Consider the following 20,169-nt stretch of genomic DNA (forward strand, 5'->3'; position numbering starts at 1 on the left):
CTATTTAGCAAGTTTAGACAAGGATAAGCCCGGCTGGTGTTTTCCTGTGCGGAGGACAATCCAGACTCTCAAGGTCTGAACAAAGCTCTTTCTTGATTATTTTTTTCCCTAAGCAGCCCTGACTCGGCAGATCTTTCTAGTGTAAAAGTCTCTGGTATGGTCTTAATAAAAAACTTTCTCTTTTTCCACATTCTTCCTATTTTAATAATGTGCTTATTGTCCAACAAGGTAAAATCTTTAATTCTAGTCTAAGTCCACGACTCTTAATCATCTTTTATATTAGAAAGAAAAGGACAACTTGGGCAAATTCTTTCAAGGTCTGGCTGACCTTTGATGAGGAGTTGGGGATTTTACATCCAGCTTGTTGGCTCAGCTTTTCCTCAAATCAATAAACAAGTCAGACTCTCTGCTTCAGATGACACTGGAGGTGATGTAAAAATCAATCTCTCACTCTGGGACATTATCACTCATCCTGTTCCCTGCTGTATGCAGAGTTTCTTCAGCAAAAATAAAATCCTTTTACAATGTATGACCTTCGGAAGAACCTCCTCTCGTTTCTCCCAGGGCTATAACCAGGAAATTCCAGTTTTGAATAACAAAGCCCCTGTCTGCTCCCAAATTCAGAATCTATGCTATAAGTCAACACGTGCCTTTCCGTATCAGCCTCCTTCTCGAAGCTACACATTTAGTATAAAATAAGGGGAAGTTGCTGTCCTCCAAAGGCTCACTTCTAGAGAATACTATAGAGCCTGGGAAAAGCCTGCGTTCTGAGGCTCATCATCCAGCCTCATGATCCCCTCATTTCTTCACCACGTTTCCACATAGCAGAAAGAGAATCATGGCACTGAAGGGACATAACACCCGGCAGTATATAAGAACTGTTCACTACAGACACAATGTTGCTATCACGCCATGTATTAATAAACAGATATCGTTTATCCCTTAGTCTCCACTTTCTCTATCGTTTAGAGTCCTTAAAGCAAAACAAACAGATGAGTAGACCAGCAGCAAAATCCAGAATTCAGGGTTGTTCACATTTTGCTGTAGGAAGACATTAGGAGCAAGCAAGAGTGCATGATACTCTTCGGAGATTCCAGAAGAGAATCGTTCATTGTGGACTCTGAGATAAAAGATAGCCGAGGTGGAGATAGCAGTGTCGAGCAAAGTTCAGTTGCTGTCTGAAGACCAGGCACAGGAATCCAGGAAGCAAATTACTCCGCCGTAGGAGATAGGAAGCAAGATTAACTCAAATCGAAGTATCTTCGAGAGAAGTCCGACCAAACAGGAGCCTCATAAACACAATGGAGTAGATTTTTCATGAGATTCTCGCAGCTGGGCCCTTCAATAAGGATTTGCTTTAGGAGCTGCTAAATGCTGGGGAAAGGGACCAAATGTGGGATTTGTTGCCCAAAACACCCAAGAGGTACCCCATAAATGTTTTTAATTCATTAAAATAAAACCATTGGGCCTGACCAAATTCTTAATGGTGTTGTTATAATCTCGACTTATACTCACGGGCCTCTATTCTTGCTCACGTCTTTAGTCAAGTACATGCAAATGTATTTTGTTTTGTTGAAGATACCAGGCACTGTAGGGTGGGATCTGCTGCTCTGTCCAAATGGTCAGTGAAAAATGAGTCATTTATGATTTCTTAAGCTCTGCTCCCCATCCCACCTCCGCTTTCACCCTCCGCTTTCACCTTCTTCTTGGCCCACAATCTTCCTTATTGATGCCTCAGCCCACCTTCCTCTCTTCCCCAAGTGCGCTGTTCATAATCTGAATGACTTTCTCTTCTCGGCTCTTTAACTTTCCCAAGATCTTGGCACAATGTTTGCTTTTTCTGTGACACCACTCTATCTCCTCTTTATGTTCTAAACTCTCAGTTTTAAATGCCATCTACTGAGCCTGGCTCCATAAAGGCTGAACAGTGACCATCATTTCCCTGGGAAGATAGGAGCAAGATCGTGTTTGCCTCTTACAGCACCTCTGCTTAGAGACGTCCCGGATCTGCTTAGGAGGCTGGAATAGACACAAAGCTTGAAGAGGCCCTGGCTGAGGCAGTGGACAAGCCAAAGACAGTAGGAAAGATATTTCAGCAATAGTAGCTACTGACCAGAGGACATATTCATATTCCCTCAGAAGCATTGGGCCGGCAACATTCATGCTTCTTACTTGAGAAATAAGATGGATCGGATGTCTTTAATTAAACGAGAGAGGCAGAGGAAGTCTGTGAAAGGAGAGGTCCATCCAAGAAACAGATGGAACTTTCACCCCTCAGCTGCCTCTACTAGAACCTTGTTACTCCAGGTGTGCCTGTTGAGCCCAACTCCAGCTCAAAAATCTCTACTATTGGTCTACTGAGTCAAAATTTCCCCTCTAAAGACACCCACATTCATGATCAGTTGTACATAAACACTGTCACTGACTGCGTCAGGCAAGGAACAATGCTTGTCTTTCCGTTTTTCTTAGACCACTCTTCAAAGTTTCTGTAACTCTACCTCTTTCCCTTCTGTGGTTCTTCTTGCCAAGAAAGTTTTTGTTTCTCCTCATCCTAAATCTTTAAATTTCATAATTTGTTGTTAATAGTAATATCTTCTATTAGTTAAAAAAGTGAGCGCCAATTCTTGGCCACGTCTTTTGTTTCCCACGAGGGCACAGTTCTAAACTCTTTGTCGCCTGTCTGCTGACTTGTCCAGATCTATTTCATACTGGACTTGCTCTCCAGGACACTCACTGAGCCTTCTCAGAGCACTTGAACCTCAACCTACGATAATAGCAGATGGCAAGCTCTAAGTCCATGGGTGGCGTTTACGACTACCCAGGCTTATCAGGGCAAGATGGCGATTTCATGGAAAACTTAAATGCCAATTTTGAAGGCATTTTGCTTGAGGCGTCTACATCTGCAGAAAAAGGGGAATCTTTGAATTTGCTACTAGAATCAAGGCTTACTGGAGATTTCAGTGCAAAGCGTATACACCATTCCAATCCCTTTCTTCCTAGAGTCTTGGAACTTGCCTAGTGGGTACATTTTGGCAACTGCCATTTTGTACCTCAAGATACATGAGATAGTTCCACGAGCTCTATATGAATTCGATTGGCTTATGTAACAGATATTCATTGATGATCCATAAAGTCCTCAATAATAAAGGAAGTTCCCCAAAAAAGTAAACTTTATGGTCTTCTTTGGCTTAGAGTAAAGTTGCCATGCAAATCTGTGGAGCAATAGTAAGGGCGCATTATATAGATGGACACGACACGGAGCAGACTGTGCCTTGGCTTCACACTGGGAGAGCCAAGCATGTGAAGACTAAGAAAATCAGGTTCAATTGGTCCAGCAGCAGCATCTCAGAGAAAAATGGGTAAAGGAAATGTGGAAAGGGGGCTTAAGTACCAGGCTCGAGGACATTGGTTGAACCTTCTGGTGTCAAAAGGAGCTGCTGAGACAGCGTGGATGCTGTGCTCCTTACGTGATATTTCTGGCAGTCACAAATTTATCTGAAGAACTCCATCTATGTGGAACTCATGAAAACAGAGGCTGCAGGTGGAGAGGTGGCTTGAAGTAGCTGACAAGACCCTCACAGGCCTGGCAGAGTTCCCATTACCATTTATCCCTTCAGGATGACTTGGGTGCGCCTTTTAGTCCACATTCAAATCAGCTTAAAATATTAGAAATAATCAGGAATTTGGTCATTAAATTAAGTACTTATGACTAGAACGATCTCTTTTAACCTTTCAAACAGTTAACTTATTGTCTTTATCAGGACCATACAATTGCTTTAAAACTTCATTTAAAGGGCTGGAGAGAGGCTAAGCAGTTCAGAACTCTTGCTGTTCTTCCAAAGGACCTGGTTTCAAATCTCAGCACTCATTCTCCAAAGCTCCAAATTCAACCTGGACACATACAGACAAAACTTAAAAAAAAAAAAAGCAAATAAAAACTATGTTTACACAAGCCACTGTAGTGATCTCTCTCTCTCTCTCTCTCTCTCTCTCTCTCTCTCTCTCTCTCACACACACACACACACACACACACACACACACACACACACAATTTCCTGGCAATACAATGTTAATCCCATTGTCTTCATTTTCCATATAAGATACTATGACATAATTATGGGAAAGTATTCAGTTTAAAACTATTGACTTGCTTACTCCATGGGAAGTGCATTGTCACCTAGAAAATGAACAAATGCACTCTTGTGCTGAGTTGAGCTTTTGAGTACAATGTGTCTTGAGCTATGGAGTATAATGCCTGCATTTGTTCTCCGTGCTCGTTACTGCAGTGGATGCAGTCATCACCAGGGAGAATGAAAAAGAAGCACAATTCCATCATTACATGTGACGAATTCATTGTCGGCAGGGATGGTGCCTAGCAAGGAGATTATCATACATTATTGAGAGTTTCATATGCTTTTGTTTTTTCAAGGTTTCTTTTTTTAATTCACAATGTACCCGCAGTCTCCCATCACCGTAAGGGATTTCTTATGAACAGAGAACAGAGCAAAACAAATACAAACTTCTGAGATTGGGGCTTCAAAAGCTAGTTGGCGTTTGTACCTGCTGCTAGACCTGGGAGTAGAACACTTCCTAGGGACCAGACAAAGCTGGAGTTCCACGAAGGTGTGCGGCAGTAAGGCAAGGGTTATCTTTGGTGGGACATTGATGTATCCCCATAATAATCCTTTTCCCATCAACTTAAAAGGATAAAATCAGTTTTTCACCTGGTGATGTCTCAAGTTCTCTGAACGAGACAATGGTGTGAGATTAGACGTCATTTGTACTGTAATTGAAGGTGCCTGCACCCAGACTCCACTGTGAATGACTAAGTGAAAGAAATAAACAATTGCACAGAGTGGTGCTTGTGATTTTTTTCAAAGAGGGTGAAGCACATTTTCAACAAATGTGATGTTTGATGAGCAGAGGTAAGTAAGTAAGAGTACCTCTACGGAGGGATCAATTTCACTGATCCTTGGCGCTCCTCAGGCCTCTTGTGATTTTAATTAAGAAGATACACATAAAAGCGGCACATGGCAGCACCTTTATCTTAGAGGAAGCTTTGCTTGGCCCATGTGATTTATGATGGGGCTGACTTCACAAGGCCGATGCTTTCCAAAGGCCTGTCATTGCCAGGGGATTTGTTAATTGAACTGCAGCACCAACCCGTGGGAAGATGTAAGGTGCTGTCATCGGGGGCAGGAAGAAGGATGGGATGACTTCACCTCTGAGCCTTTTCCAGTATCATTATCCTTAGATCTATATAAAACAAAGCCTTTGCCCCTTTGGATGTTTTCTTTACAGTGGCTTGGTCTATATTTATTACAGAGGCACTGCTAAATCAGGCTTTGCAAACAGTTCCTGGACTATGTTTAGAAGAGTTGTAAACCATACTATAAGACTTGTACACAATTCTGGCATTACTTTTTCCAATAACATCAGCTTGTTCCTCCTGGGTTGGCTGACTAATAGGATTAATAAAAACTTCCCCAAGTCATGAAAGAAATGTCAATGATGATGCTCAGCAATTCATATTCAAATCAGGTAACCAGACAATTATTTATTGGGCACCCATTGTCAGCAGCTGAGAGAGGTGCCGCGAGGACAGACCTGGGAAAGATGCAGCCTTTGTCCTCTAGGAAAATGTCTAGGAGCCAGGGGATTGTATTCCATGACACCAGAATAGAAAAGAAGTTGAAACTTAACCAGCTTTCTCGGCATCTGACATATCTTGCTAGTGTCATGTCTTTCTTACTGAAATTATGATGTCCCTAAATATACCTTATTATATATTATGAGACTCTGGATCCTATTTTACTGTTGTAGTTTTTAGACAAACTCTTACTATAACCCAGAGTAGCCTGGAACTTCCTTTGTAGGCCAGACTGGGCCCAAACCTGTAATCCTCCTGCCTCAGGCTGCCAAGTGTTGCATTTACAGGCATACACCTCCATATGACTGGGTCCTTCTTTAATCTTTTATTTTAACAGGTCAATTGTCTGTGTTCACCACAGAGATCTTAGTTTGCTGTTACTCTGATGAAGTTTAAATCACAGGGAATTTGTTATTTTGGTCTGCTTGGTTTATCCAGTCTTAATGGTCCATTGATGTTACTGCTTTAAGTGATAGTAGCATTTTCCTTGGGCCAGATCAACCTGGTGACTCTGATAGACAAGAGTGTGTGGACCACAGTGAGGAAGACTTCCTGGGTTGGGCGCCTCTGTGGTTCCATTGGATGATATCCTAGCAGGTGTAGGGCCTGAAGGAAGTGGAGAGCTGTGCTTGGGTGCTTCTCTGTGGGGCTTTGGACACACTGATAGCAGATGATACCACTGCCCTGGTGTTATGAAGAATATACCGTTCTATCTGAAGTGAGCCTCCCAGGTGGCCTTCTGTTTCTAGGCTGTATGTTGGGGACATGGGCACTGAGTCACCCCTTTTCTCCATGGTACAGACATCAGAAGGCATCTTGTAGCTGTCGTTCCTCTAGCCATAGGAACCTACACCAGCTTGTGTTTCTCTTCCCATCTGAAGAGTTCTTTTGTTATCTTGTTTAATTATTATAGAACTATATTTACACACAGTTTAAAATTGTACTGAGGGAAAAACAAGAATAAATTTGTGTTCCCTGGTCAAGGATAGAAATCAAAACACAGTATTTTAAGATTTGTTTCTATCTGTACTGTGTTCCCCAAACCAAAAGCACATTCCAGAGTTTATTTTTATGGGCATGTGTTCCAAACGAGTAAATCTGGCTACCTGAAGAGGGGAACGCTTGAGCTTCATACTGTACTTCCCTTCTGCAGCTTTGACCCCCACTCTGCTGTGGTCACTATGCCCATACCTTCACCAAACACCCAAGTGTTTCTACGTGGCAGCACTACTAGGTACCAGCAGTTGGGAGAGTGTTAAAACTGTCTTTCCTGTGGGCTGAGCAGATGGCTTGCTCTTCAGGCACGAGGGCCTGAGTTCAGAGCCTCACCACCCACACTGTAAAACCCCGACATGTGTGCCTGAATCCCTGTGACAGGGACAGGCAGGTATCTCTGAGCTTGACGGCAGACATTTTAGTCAAGATGGTGAGCTCCAATTTCACTGAGGCCTCCTCTAAAATATAAGGTATAGAGAGTCCGAGGAAGACACTTGATGCTGAACTCTGATCTAACACACACACACACCCCACACTTTTAACTGAAGCTCATGAATGGGATACCTAACGGCAACGGAAGTGACCAGGACCTTAGTAGATGGGGTGTGGTCTTGGTAGGCTAGGAGAACTAACACACCATAGGAAAACTGTTAAAAGTCTTGAAAACCAATTTTAGAATAAAAATGTTTAGTTTTTTGTTTTGCTAAATTTGATGTGACAGCAATCCATCCTAGTTGAAAACTGCCTAGCATGAAGATTCTAGAAACACACCCCCATCTGGCCTCATCCGCGTGTCATCAGTAGAGAGAAGATTAAGAAAGCGAAAGAATCTCTGAGAAATAAGCGGTTTTGACAATGAGGGACAGTTCAGGGCAGCTCCAGGTCCACCCTCCCTCTGCCTCTCCCCCTCTAGGTGACCTCATCTAAGTATGAAGCCAGCCCAGCTAAACAACCACTTCCACTCAGTGATTTCCATCCCTCCCAGTAGAACAAACACCACGATGCCATCCGAATACAGAGTGAGTACCCAGTGGAAGCATGCGCAGGCTGAGGAGAGACGCCTGTGAGGAAAATAGCCTTTCTTCTACTTCTGTAAAACTTTGTGCTCGTTTTTATAGGGAAAACACGATTTTCTGAAGCTTTCAGAATCAGCCACGCTGTATTTCAGGGAAGCATTAGACGCAGCTGAAAGTCAGACTCGGGGCCAGGGAAACGACTTGGCTTCCAAGTCTCGTGACCCGAAGACCCACGTGGAGTTTCAGGAGAGAACTGGCTCCTGAAAGTTGTCCTCTGACCTTTACGTGTATGCCATGGAATGGCATAGCATCAAGAACACACATAAAAACACAATAAATAAATATGATACAGCTCTTTAGAGACTAAAAGAAGACACATAAACTACGGTAAATACAAAACCATTTTATTTGTGAACACGGGGAAGGAGAAGGCCAAACACTTTTCTGCACAGGCTTGTGTTTCTTGAGCAAATACATCTGAAGCTAAGAAGGACAAAAGAGGTTAATGGCTGACGGGGGTGGGGGTGTAAGTAAAGTATTTTATACACATGTAACAAAATATCACAACGAAACTCAGTGTACTGAAGAATTCATATGTGTTTCAACAGAGGCAGTGCCTGAATGGAGAGTTACTCTGTAATACCACAGGCTCCAACTATCCACTTTGCTTTCTGAGGCTCTGGAATCTATGATCCAAACTGTTATTTCAGAAATAACAGTGTTAAAAAGAAAAGGAGGGGGCAGAGAAAAAATATCCAGCATGTACTCCAGGTCAACGGAACACTAGAAATCTAATTCTCCTAAGATTTCATTAATCAATACTTAGTATAAAGATTGTATTTTTGTATTTTACAATTGAGAAATATTGTATAACTGAAATTAGAAGCAAAATAACAGAAAAAGTCGTATCTGATTATATATATATATATATATATATATATATATATATATATATATCAGGACTCTAAAATTCTAAATATTGTGCTATTTATCTAAAACCTAAAAGTTTTTCAGTTTTATGCTGAAATCTGCTCCATGTATGGATCAAGTCCTGCTTGGACACCACCCAGCATTGCCTGAACTCTTCCCCAGTGCCTTTGTGGTGGTGGGGGGTCTAATAACAGGGATGCTCTTGCCTGAAACTATGTTCAAAAAGGGCTTCTTGTCAGGAATCCACAGGAATTCATTACTTTTCTTTCCTAAGGATGTTGGGTTTTGGGAGCCACAGAGGACTCCACCTGGAGAGCAATCGCTGACTCCAGTGGGATTTCTTGAGGAATGTACACTCACCTCCAAGTGACTGCCCCTGTTGCCTGAGTTTTAACATGGAGGTCACAGAGATGCAATTCATACGTACTAGGTATAGGATTTTCTTCAGATATTGCTTTATAGGTCTGTGTTTAAGGAATATTTTAATTTTTTTATTTTTTTGAGACACAGTCTTTCTACATTGCCCCGGGGTATCCTGGAACTCACCACTTGGACCAGGCAGCCTTGAACTAACAGAGATCCATCTGCCTCTACCTCTCTAGGCCTGGGATTAAAGGTGTGTGCCACCGTGTCCAGCTGAATATTTTAATTCTTGAGGTAGATTAAATAGGATAAATTGATACTAAACTTTAAAAACTAACAAAAAATGTATAGTTTGACTCATGGTTGTATATTTGAAGAGCATGCATATCTTGCAGTAAAATATCCTAAAAGTTCCAAAGATAGAAACAGAAACACTCTGGGAAAATATTCTTTTATTAGAAATTTCAAATTTTTAGTAGCACAGAAGGAAAATGGTGCGGACAGCTGACTGTTCTAGTCTGAAGAAGGAAAGTGTATGTGGTGTTTATTATGACGCACATAAAGGGGGTTCCCAAACGACATCTTACAGGCACATGCTAGACAAAAGTGATGAATGAGAAAAACATACCAGACCAGGGATTCTTGTTGAATTGACATGATAACTGTATGCAGTGCACACGGGCAGTAAATGCTGACAGAAGATGAACAAGTCAAGAGGCCCAAAGGTTGTGTTTTTAAAAAGAACCCAAACTATCATAATGGCAGGCTTGGAGACAGTGCTCAGCCTGTGACTTTCACTCCAAGTCTGAAGTCCTAAGGCAATGGCACTTCAAAGTTATGCAATTAGAGCAGTTCCCAGCTAAGGGCAAATTACATGTAAATTCTTCTCATTATCTCCACTCCCTCCTTTCTCTTTTTCTTGTGAGTGTGTGTGCACGCGCGCATGACCCACACAGACATGTAAACTGAGGTTTAAATTCAGGATTATGAGTATGCTAAGATCACTCTGCCACTTAGGTACACACTTCTGTCAACAACAAACAACACAGGAAAGCACATTTGAATACTCAATCTGAGCTCAGAACCGGGACCTTGTTGTTTTGACTTGGCTTGTGGAAAACTCATGAGTCTACACAATGATGTCATAACCAAACAGATGGTCCAGCTCTCACACCTAGGATGACTACTCATCTCCCAAATTATTCCCCAGTGTAAATCATCTTGCTAGTATTAATTACTTTGCATCTATTCATTAGTCTGCTGCCTTTAGAGCACTAAAACTTCGAGGCAAGGAAGACGTACCTTTGAATTATATAACACAGCACATACATGGTGGGACTCCAACCCCAGTCCTCAGCAAGAACAGTAAATGTTGTTAACTGCTGAGCCACCTCTCCAGCCCCTTAATACTTTTATAAAGTTCTATTTTGTTTCCCAACTTATAACAGAATGCTCCCTAGACCTAACAAATGTGTTCAGAGTTGAGACACTATAACTCAGCACTTACTATAATACTGTTCAGTGGGCATTGACCTTATAATACCACATAATTGTAAGCATAGCATAACTACAGTTAAACTATGAACCATCTCATTGATAAAGAATCGTTCAGCAGTGAAGATAACCTGCATGACAGTGCACCAAGATGATTTCAGGTCATAATTATGAGCCTTTAGTGAGGTTCACCTTTAAACATATATAAAATGTAGACAGTGACTGTTGCTTCATAGATAGCTTACAGCTTTATAGCTTTGATAAACCATATTTACCTGAGTTCAGAGAAAAAACAATTTTTAAGATTTCAGCACAATATACATAACATGAAATTGGGCATCCAACAGATTTAAGTGTTTAGCTTGGTGGCAATAAGCACATTCACAGTGTGTCACTATCAGTGCCATCCACTTCCAGAACCTTCTCATCTTCCCAATCTGCCCAGCTCTGCACCTGCTAACCACTGACTCCCAACCCCAGGCAACACTGAGGCAGCCCGTCTGTCTTTCCATGACTGACTTATTTCATTAGCTGTTTCCCAAGGCCCATCCAGGTCATGGCACGTGTCATGCGCACATTCCAGTGAGCACTAACTGCTCTTCAGGGTATGTATTGCCACACTTTGTTCATCTACTGATGCTGCGAGCACATTGGTTGGAGACAGAAAAAAGCTAAAGAAGGATGGGGTAGCACCATATAGAAATAGTGGCAAGTTTTCCTTCTATGACCTTCCTGCCACATAAGCCACGTCATATACCTTGGAATGTAAAGACAGACAAATTTAACCCAAAAGCTGACAAAGCAAAAACACTCTGGTAATGGCAAACTAGAAGGAAGTATGTGCGAATGAAGACAGAACAGTGAGCTTTTATTTTCAGATTAAGATTAAAGAGAGGCCGGGTTTAGCAGTGCCAGCCTTTAATTCTAGCTCTCTGGAGGCTGTGTGTGTGTGTGGTGGGGGCAGTCGGATCCCTCTCAGTCAGAAACCAGTTGGTCTATAGAGCAAATTCCAGGCTACAGGGTTACACAGTGACACACTGTATCAAAAAAATCAAACAGGATTAATGAAGAGATAGATAATTCATCTGTATTTGCATTTCCTGAGGCCTTTTTGTCTAAAAAAAATAGAATTAAGTAAAGCATTCAACAGGCTAGAATTAGAATCTGTTTTCAGTTAGGAGAAATTAACAAAAAGTAAGATTTTTAAAAACAATTTTTTTATTTTTTAAAATAATATTAATTCTTGGATAACATTGTTCGATTTATCTGGATCATATTCACCCTCCCTCCCTGACTCCTCACTTTGGGTCTTCTTAAAAACCAATTAAATCAGCAGGGGTGGGAGTGGGGGTGGCGGGGAACAGGGAGGGTCCCCACGCCTTTAATCCCAGCAATAAGGAGGCAGAGGCAGGTGGATCTCTGTGAGTTCAAGGCCAGCCTGGTTTATGTGCTAACTCCAGGACAGCCAGGGCTGTTACACAGAGAAACTCAGTGTGTGTGTGTGTGGGGGGGAATGGGAGTGGAGAAGCAAAACAAAACAATCAAGTCCAATTGTGTTGCTCCGACATTCTTGAGTATAAGCCTGCCTGGAGTGTGAACCACGCACCAGCAACCACACCTTTGAGGAAAATGGCCTCTCTGGCAGCAGCTATCAACTGCAGGTAGCTTCTCAGATAGCGTGGGACTCGATGTCCACTTTGGCACTCTCCGCACTCTCTGTGCTGGGGTCCTATGCGGATTTCAGCTCATGCACGCTTTGTGCATGCTGTCACAATGGCTCTGAGTTCATATGTACAGCTGTCCTGCTCTGTCTGGAAACACTGGTTTCTTAAACCACTTCTGGGTCTTACAGCCTTTCTGCTCCCTCTTCTGCAGGGATCCCTGAACCTTGGCAGGAAGGAGGTGCTATGTCTCACTTAGCGCTGAGCTCCCCACAGTCTTTCAGTCTCTGCATGGTAAGCAGTTTTGAGTTTCTATATTGCCATCTACCAAAAGAAGCATATTCCCTGTATTGAGGGCAACACTAATCTATAATAATAAACCATTAGGAATGACTTAATACTATGCCCATTTAGCAGAATAATGGTAGTAGATCACCCCTAGGTTCCATGACCTATCTAGCCATAGGGTGCTGAGCCAGATAACAGTGCCAGGCATGGCTTCCATCTCATTGATCAGGCCTTAAATCAACTCGGAGAGCAGCTGGTTGTTCCCATAGCACTCGTGGACAAACCCTAACAGGGCAGTCATCACTGCAGCTCACAGGGTTCCCAGCTGGTTAAGAATGATGATGATCTCTCCCTTCCATAGCATGCACAGCACCTTCTAACACTATGGAATCTAGTCAGAAGGGATGATGCTTCCAGGTACACTTGGTTTCTCCATGTTACATAAAACAACTTGAAAATTAACGTACAAAAATGATTTTCTAATGATCATTATATTATTCATGCCATACTATATAAAGTACTAAAATAGATATAAAAGTTTAAACATCCTTAATTTGTAGCATGTGAAACATATTTCATACACATACTTAAAAACTTTATAAAAATATTTGCCCATAGGGCAAAACAACAAAGTGAAGTTTTGGGGATATGGTAATATATATTTAAGAAAACAATTTGACATGCATTACATAAATTTCCAATTAAAATGCTATGAAACTAATTTAAATTTTATACGAATTTGCTCAAAATAGAATTTTAGAATCACTGTCTAGAATTGGAGGTACTTCCAAATGATTCACACAGGACTGTGAGGAGTTTGGCCACCACATGCACATTGAGACTGTTGCCAAGAAGCCGGTACCGCTGCTTCACTGTTATCTTCTCGGGAAACTCTAGAAAACAGAGGTGACCTTTTCAGTATAGTTACTTGCAATGCTAATGTCCACAAATGAACCTTCATCTGGCGATGGATGGAGATAGAGACAGAGACCCACACTGGAGCACCAGACTGAGCTCCCAATGTCCCAATGAGGAGTAGGAGGAGGGAGAACATGAGCAAAGAAGTCAGGACCACAGTGGGGCTGATCTATTGGGAGCTCACCAAGGCCAGCTGGACTGTGACTGAAAAAGCATGGGATAAAACCGGACTCTCTGAATATGGCGGACAATGAGGGCTGCTGAGAAGCCAAGGACAATGGCACTGGGTTTTGATCCTACTTCATGTTCTGGCTTTGTGGGAGCCTAGCCAGTTTGGATGTTCACCTTCCTAGACCAGGATGGAGGGGGGAGGACTTTGGACTTTCCACAGGGCAGGGAACCCTGACTGCTCTTCAGACTGGAGAGGGAGGGGGAGAGGAGTTGGGGGATGGGGAGAGGAGTGGGAGGAGGGGGAGGGAAATGGGAGGCTGGGAAGAGGCGGAAATTTTTTTTTCAATAAAAAAATAAATAAAACAAACAGACAAACAAAAAGATACCTTTTAGTAAAGGCACAATGGCCACTTATAAATACATTCATGTCTTCTTGACAGTGTCACGGCCAACGAAGGCCCTATGCTATACAATGGATCACCTAGTGACACTGTAGTGTGTCTGGGTAAGCATACTCTATGATGCTCACCCACGAAACTGCCTAAGAACACAGTACTAGGAAAGTATACTCACAGCTAACACAAAAGATAGTAAACTGCTAATATGAGCACGGCAGTTTACAAATAAACGAGGATTTGGAGGACTGAATATTGTATAACATCATGCTATAATGCTGATAGCAAGAGGTGCTGTATAACACAATTATATCAAATAATAACAGAGTACAGCTAAGGCAAACACATACTCAGAGTTCACAAAAACATGTTATTTCACTTTGGAAAAATGGTGGCTACTATTTTTCTCAGTAAGTTTTTTTTTATTTAACAACACTTATCATAAAATTTACTCTTTTAGAAAAGTATTTGCTTTGTGCATTTTAGGAGAGTTCTCAACATCTTCATTTTCATTACTTCAAAATGAAACATGCTTGCACCCATCAGCAGCAGTCACCCCTGTACTTGTCTTTGTCCACCCCCAACCACGATTTTGATGCTATTCTAGATTTAGCTATTCTAACTTCATCCATGGAATCAACAGATATGCTTTATGCCAGTCTTTCCACGGTTATCATAATGTTATCAGGTCTATCACATTAGAGCAAATTCCAGTACTTACTTTCTACTAGTCAATACTATTATTAAGATAAGACATATTTTATTATTCATTCATCTACTGGTAAATGCTTGAGCTGTTTCCATTCTGGGGTACTATTATAATATGTACATATTATGGGAGTTTTTTGGGATATGTATCTAGAGGTAAAACTGCTGAGTCATATTCGTTTAACGTCTGCAGAGATGTTAGCACTGTTTGATTTCACTCTGGTGGATATAAAGAAATAGTTCACTGTGGTTTTCTTACATTTCTCTAATAACTAATGATATTTAACATCCATTTCATATGTTATTGGATATCTGCCTATTTTCTTTAAAGAAATGTATATTCAAATCATTTTCACATTTTTTATCTTAGATTATTTTCTTTTTGTTGTTGAGCTGTAAAAAGTTCTTTATATATCCCATATATAGCTCATTTTCATAGTTTGCTTCCATAAGCTGATTTTCTCTTACATGATTTAATCACATTCAGTGTGATTTGTCATAACAAGAGAAGCAAAAGAAAATTAAACAATAATATAAAGGAAATAATTAAGAACATTAAGAATAGTACAATTTCATATAATTGTAATGAAGACCCATTATGTAAAGTAGCTTCACCAATATTAGACTCTATATTAACTGTAATAAGATAACAGTAATCACTATAATAAAGCCGCCATCTGCAATTAAGCCTGATTGTAAAGCTTATATCGCACAGATAGTGAGCCATAGCCATGCACCTTACTAATCTCCAAGATTGTTCAGTTCCAAAACCACGAACACAGATGTGTTTACGAGGAACTTTTACACTATCCTAGGGATTGCTTTGCAAGGTTAAGGCTTCACTAAAGGGAAAGGTGAGTTTAGGAACAGAATTTTATTTTGTGCAGATATTAAAGTCTAAACTAAGTGACAGAAAAAAATTATAATAGTTTTTAAGTTAAAGGGTGATTTTAAAAAGCCTTGATAGATTAAAAAAAACTCAAGTCTTCAAAAACAAAACCACATAGAATGCATGAGATCAAGATAGCAGCTTTTCCTTCCCCAATAAAGGTCAGTGTCCCTCTCCTAAAGCCAGCTAGTCACAGACAAGCAAGTTGACAGCCACAAGACACCAGGACAAAATGAACAGAAAGATCAATATGATTCCATCATTGCCAGGGAACAAATGGCTCAGACTATGTCCATTTTTGTACCCAGAGCTAATGTTGGAAGCACATATGAAGGACAGTTATGTCATGTTCTATGATAACATCTGGGCAAGACTGGCAACACAAGCATATCATGTATTTTAAAAGAGAATTCAGCAATTAAAAATATGTAACAATAATGAATGAGGCCATGAATCTGAGAAAGAACAAGGAGGGGACACATGGGAGGGGTTGAAAGGGTGAAAGGTAAAAAGGAAAATGATGTGATTATATTTTAATCTAAGAAAATGTTAAAAATTAAATGGAATAAAATAAAGTCTCCTCATAGTATTTTGTGTACATATATTTGAAGAACCTCAAGAAATTCTACTTTACTAAACTCAAATTTCAAAACAGAAAAAATATTTATGAAATTTATAAAATAAAAAGTAGCCATCTCTAGGGTCTACCAAGATAGCTTAGTGCCACTACTTAAAGACATTTAGGTAAGTAGGTAAAAAGAGAATCCTCAAGGTATCCTTTAACATACACACATATACATCATGGCAGATGCACAAATGTACATGCACATACACACACAAAATAAATAAACAAATAAATGTAATATTTTAAAATTAAAGAGAAATAATTTAAACCAATATAATTTTTCTAGGATAATATGTAAGCATTTAAATACACTAACTCAGTCAACTGTCATAATACCTCATAAAGTGGGTGGTTTTAATTATCTACATTTTACAAAAAAAGAAAACAAAAAGAGAAAAGATAATTTAAGGTAGAGCAAAGAAAGATTCTAGCTTGGTTTGATTCTGGCCCTCCAAACCCCTTACCAAGTTTCAATATTACCACGGTGACCACAGCTCTAGAGGTAAAATAATCAGGTTTCTGAGACTAAGGAACTCACTTTGATTAGACAATCAATAGCTTCTCTTTTAAGAAGTATGCAGAGTACACCTGCTTGTTCAAAATACGAAGAGAATAGGAAGTAGGAGAGCAGCCTGGAAACCAGAATTAAGTCCAATCCTCAGCTCCTAAATTTTCTCCCTTTGTGACATAAACCAAGGAACGTCTGCCTTTCTTTAGTGACAATCTCTAAAACATTGAAGATTGAATGGGCTGATCAAAAAAGGGGGAACAGAGTAATTTTTTCTATCTTAAATTATGTCAGTGTGGTGATTTCTCAGAAAATTAGGAAACAACCTTCCTCAAGACCCAATAATACCACTTTTGGGTATATATCTAAAGGATGCTCAATCGTGCCATGAGGACATGTGCTCGACTATGTTCATAGCAGCGTTGTTTGTCATAGCCAGAACCTGGAAACAACCTAAATGCCCCTCGGCTGAAGAATGGATAAGGAAAATATGGTACATTTACACAACGGAGTACTACACAGCAGAAAAAAATAAGGACAGCTTGATTTTTGCAGGAAAATAGATGGAGTTAGAAAACATCATTTTGAGTGAGGTAACCCAGACACAGAAAGACAATTATCACATGTACTCACTCATAAGTGGTTTTTAAACATAAAGCAAAGAAAGCCAGCCTACAAACCACAATCCCAAAGAACTTAGACAACAATATGGACACTAAGAGAGACTTATACAGATATAATCTACATGGGAAGTAAAAGAATAAAAAGACAAGATCTTCTGAGTAAATTGGGACCTTGGAGAATTGAGGATTGAAGGGGGGAAGGAGAAAAGGGAGGGGAGCAGAGAAAAATGTAGAGCTCAATAAATATCAATTTAAAAAAAGAAAAAATTAAAAATAGAATACAATTATAGTGTTTTCCCCTTCCCTTTCTTTCTGTCTCTCCTATGTGCCCATCCTTGTTCCCTCTCATATATATATATATAAACTATCCAAATTTATAAACATAAACTGCAGCAATGATAAGCCTTTAAAGGACAGGGAGTAGAAAATAAGTCTGGTTGCTGTGAGTATGCTCACAGAAGCAAACACTGAGAGCAGTTAAATGGGATGGCTGGCTTGCTGTCAGTGTACAAGGGACCTCATCTGTAAATTTATTACTAGGCTCTGAAACCCAATCTCTTTCGCCTATTATTCACCTCACAAACAGGCATCAATATTACAACTCTACTGGACTTAAAAGTCTCCCTTCAATATTCAAATCCTCAAGCAGAGTTCTCAGAGGCGGATTTCCTCCTCCTAGTCCTGGAGGCTTGCTGGGTAGGTCTAGTTTTCCCTTTGCCGGTTTAGCCAGGAATGGGGAGCACTCTGAGCCCCTGATGTAAGAAAATATGGATGTTTTAGACCTAGAGTGCTGGCGGCAATGGGACAGGAAGGGCTTGGGGACACAGTAAGCACAGGACAGTGTCCAGGCTTCACGGCACTAATCCCTGGATTTCCTGCACTACAGTGAAGTGAGGACTTTGCCTTCCCTCTATCTCTGCTTTTGTTTGTCAGTTCCCCTGCTGTAGATCCCCTAATGCTCCTGAGTGCCCCTCACATTCCTTATAGTAGACAACAAAGACAAATAACTGATAACGTGTCTTCGCTCAAGTAAAAATCAACCTCAAATCCAACCCCTATCCAAAAACTGGTTAACTCAACCACCCTTTACCTTCTTACTGTGAAAATGCCAATTGGGCCTAGCCGAGCATGTTAGTATAGACTGTAATCCCAGCTACTGAGAGGGCTGAGGCAGAAAGATCATGACTTCAAGGACCACCTGGGCTAAAAAGCAGGCTCATGACTGCCTGGTCAACTTAAAAAAAACAAAACACACACACACACACACAAAAAGAGCCTTTCTCATTATAAAAAAAAAGGGGGGGGAAGGGCAGGGGAATATAGCTGGGTACAGCATTCTTGAGGCTCTGAGTTAATAAAAATAACAAGAAAATATAGGGAGAAATTGAAGGGACCCCCCACCATACACAGGCTAGTGTGGAGTTACCAAATTCAGACCTATGGAAACAGAAACGGATCCTATCCACTGCCCGAGAGAGTTAGTCATCAACATTCTGCCCTCCTCCTGAATGGGCTGACTCCCTGCTGGACTAAAGGAGAGGGAATACTAGAAGACAAGGCTCAGCACCTTCACTGAGACATGACTGAAGAGAAGACAAGCTAGGAAAACCCCAAAGCTGTCACAGCACACAGGAGGGGGTTCACAAACTCACCAGTCCTGGCGAAGTCACTCATGAAACACACATGTGAGGTCCTACTGAAATGCTGAGAGTTTTAATAAAGGAAAGCTGTGACCCTCACGGATCTCACATACCAAATTCTGGAGGAAATCCCTGCAGATTCGCAATTTCTCTAGGCGTGAAATATCGCAGTTTGAGCGTTGACAACTTAGATATCTTTTCTTCCGGGGGCAAATTATTAAGAGATTTGAAGACATTCTCAATCTGTTAAAAAAAAATCCACAAGAAATCAAAAAATACTGCATGACCAGACTTACCGTTTCCAGTTGCGAGGCAGCTGGAGGGCAGTGCACAAGCCATCTGCCATGTCACACGGAGCAGAACATACAAGTGACTATCTCTGTGAACAGCTGGATCACTGCTTCAATAATGGCAACAGACTTGGAAAAGCAAAGGCTCTACTGAACTGATCAGAAACCTAAGACACATCAGTAAATATAAAAATTAGAAAATTATAAAATGTACAGGAAACTGAGTAAACTAACAAAGTCAATTTCACAATGCTAACAAGAAACTCAGTAAGTAAAAGAATTATACCACAGAAAATAAATTGTGTGTATCAGTTACTACATAGCCATTCAGCCAAACATTTCAAATATTTTAATATTCTTAAATTAAATATTAAAGATAATATTACTGAATAGAAAGTTTAAATTTAAAAACATACATGGTACCTGAACATCCTCTGCAGTCTGTAACACTGAGCCTGTCCCTTCAATGTAGCTTCCATACCTGAAAAATTCACATTAATAATACATGACGCCCGATGTATTATTACAAAGCGCACGCGCGTGCGCTCTCTCTCTCTCTCTCTCTCTCTCTCTCTCTCTCTCTCTCTCTCTCTCTCTCTGTCTCTGTGAGTCTGTGTGACTGTTTATGTATATATAGGTGTGCATGTACATGCATGTGTGTGAAGACCCGAGGACAACACTGGGTGTCATATCTCAAGCACAACCCAATGTTTTTTGCAGACAGGCTCTCTCACTGGCATCAAACACACCAAATAAGTTAAGCTGGCCATCCAGCAAGGCGCAGGCATCTGCTGGTCTCACTCTCCAGAGCTAAGTTTGCAGTATGCCACCATACCTAGCTATATTTGACATGTGTTCTGGGGTTCTAATTTTGGTCCTTATGCTTATTAAAAACAGTATACTAGCCAGAGATCTCTTTCTAAAAATATTTTTACATGATAAAATATTTCTAAAATGACATAAATTTATATTCTTCTAAAACATCTTAGATAGTATCATAGAAA

The 20,169-nt window shown here is 40.6% G+C and overlaps 1 protein-coding gene across 4 annotated transcripts in view; it reads right to left on the bottom strand.

The window, feature by feature from the left end:
* Positions 1-9,393: 9,393 nt before the first annotated feature.
* The window catches only part of Trdmt1 (tRNA aspartic acid methyltransferase 1), a 34,662-nt gene continuing 23,886 nt past the window's right edge, over positions 9,394-20,169 (bottom strand). For 2 of the 4 annotated variants that reach the window (XM_075970526.1, XM_075970525.1), the window contains 3 exons: positions 19,589-19,646; positions 18,989-19,118; positions 11,656-13,291 (listed from right to left, as the gene is read on the bottom strand). In XM_075970526.1, coding sequence (XP_075826641.1) covers positions 13,161-13,291; positions 18,989-19,118; positions 19,589-19,646 — 319 coding nt within the window. In that variant the 3' untranslated portion in view covers positions 11,656-13,160. Of the gene's footprint in view, positions 13,292-18,988; positions 19,119-19,581; positions 19,647-20,169 lie in introns of those variants that run through there. The other 2 variants (XM_075970523.1, XM_075970524.1) reach the window with 2 other exon arrangements.

The sequence above is a fragment of the Microtus pennsylvanicus genome, chromosome 4, assembly GCF_037038515.1.
Source record: "Microtus pennsylvanicus isolate mMicPen1 chromosome 4, mMicPen1.hap1, whole genome shotgun sequence".
NCBI lineage: Eukaryota > Metazoa > Chordata > Mammalia > Rodentia > Cricetidae > Microtus > Microtus pennsylvanicus.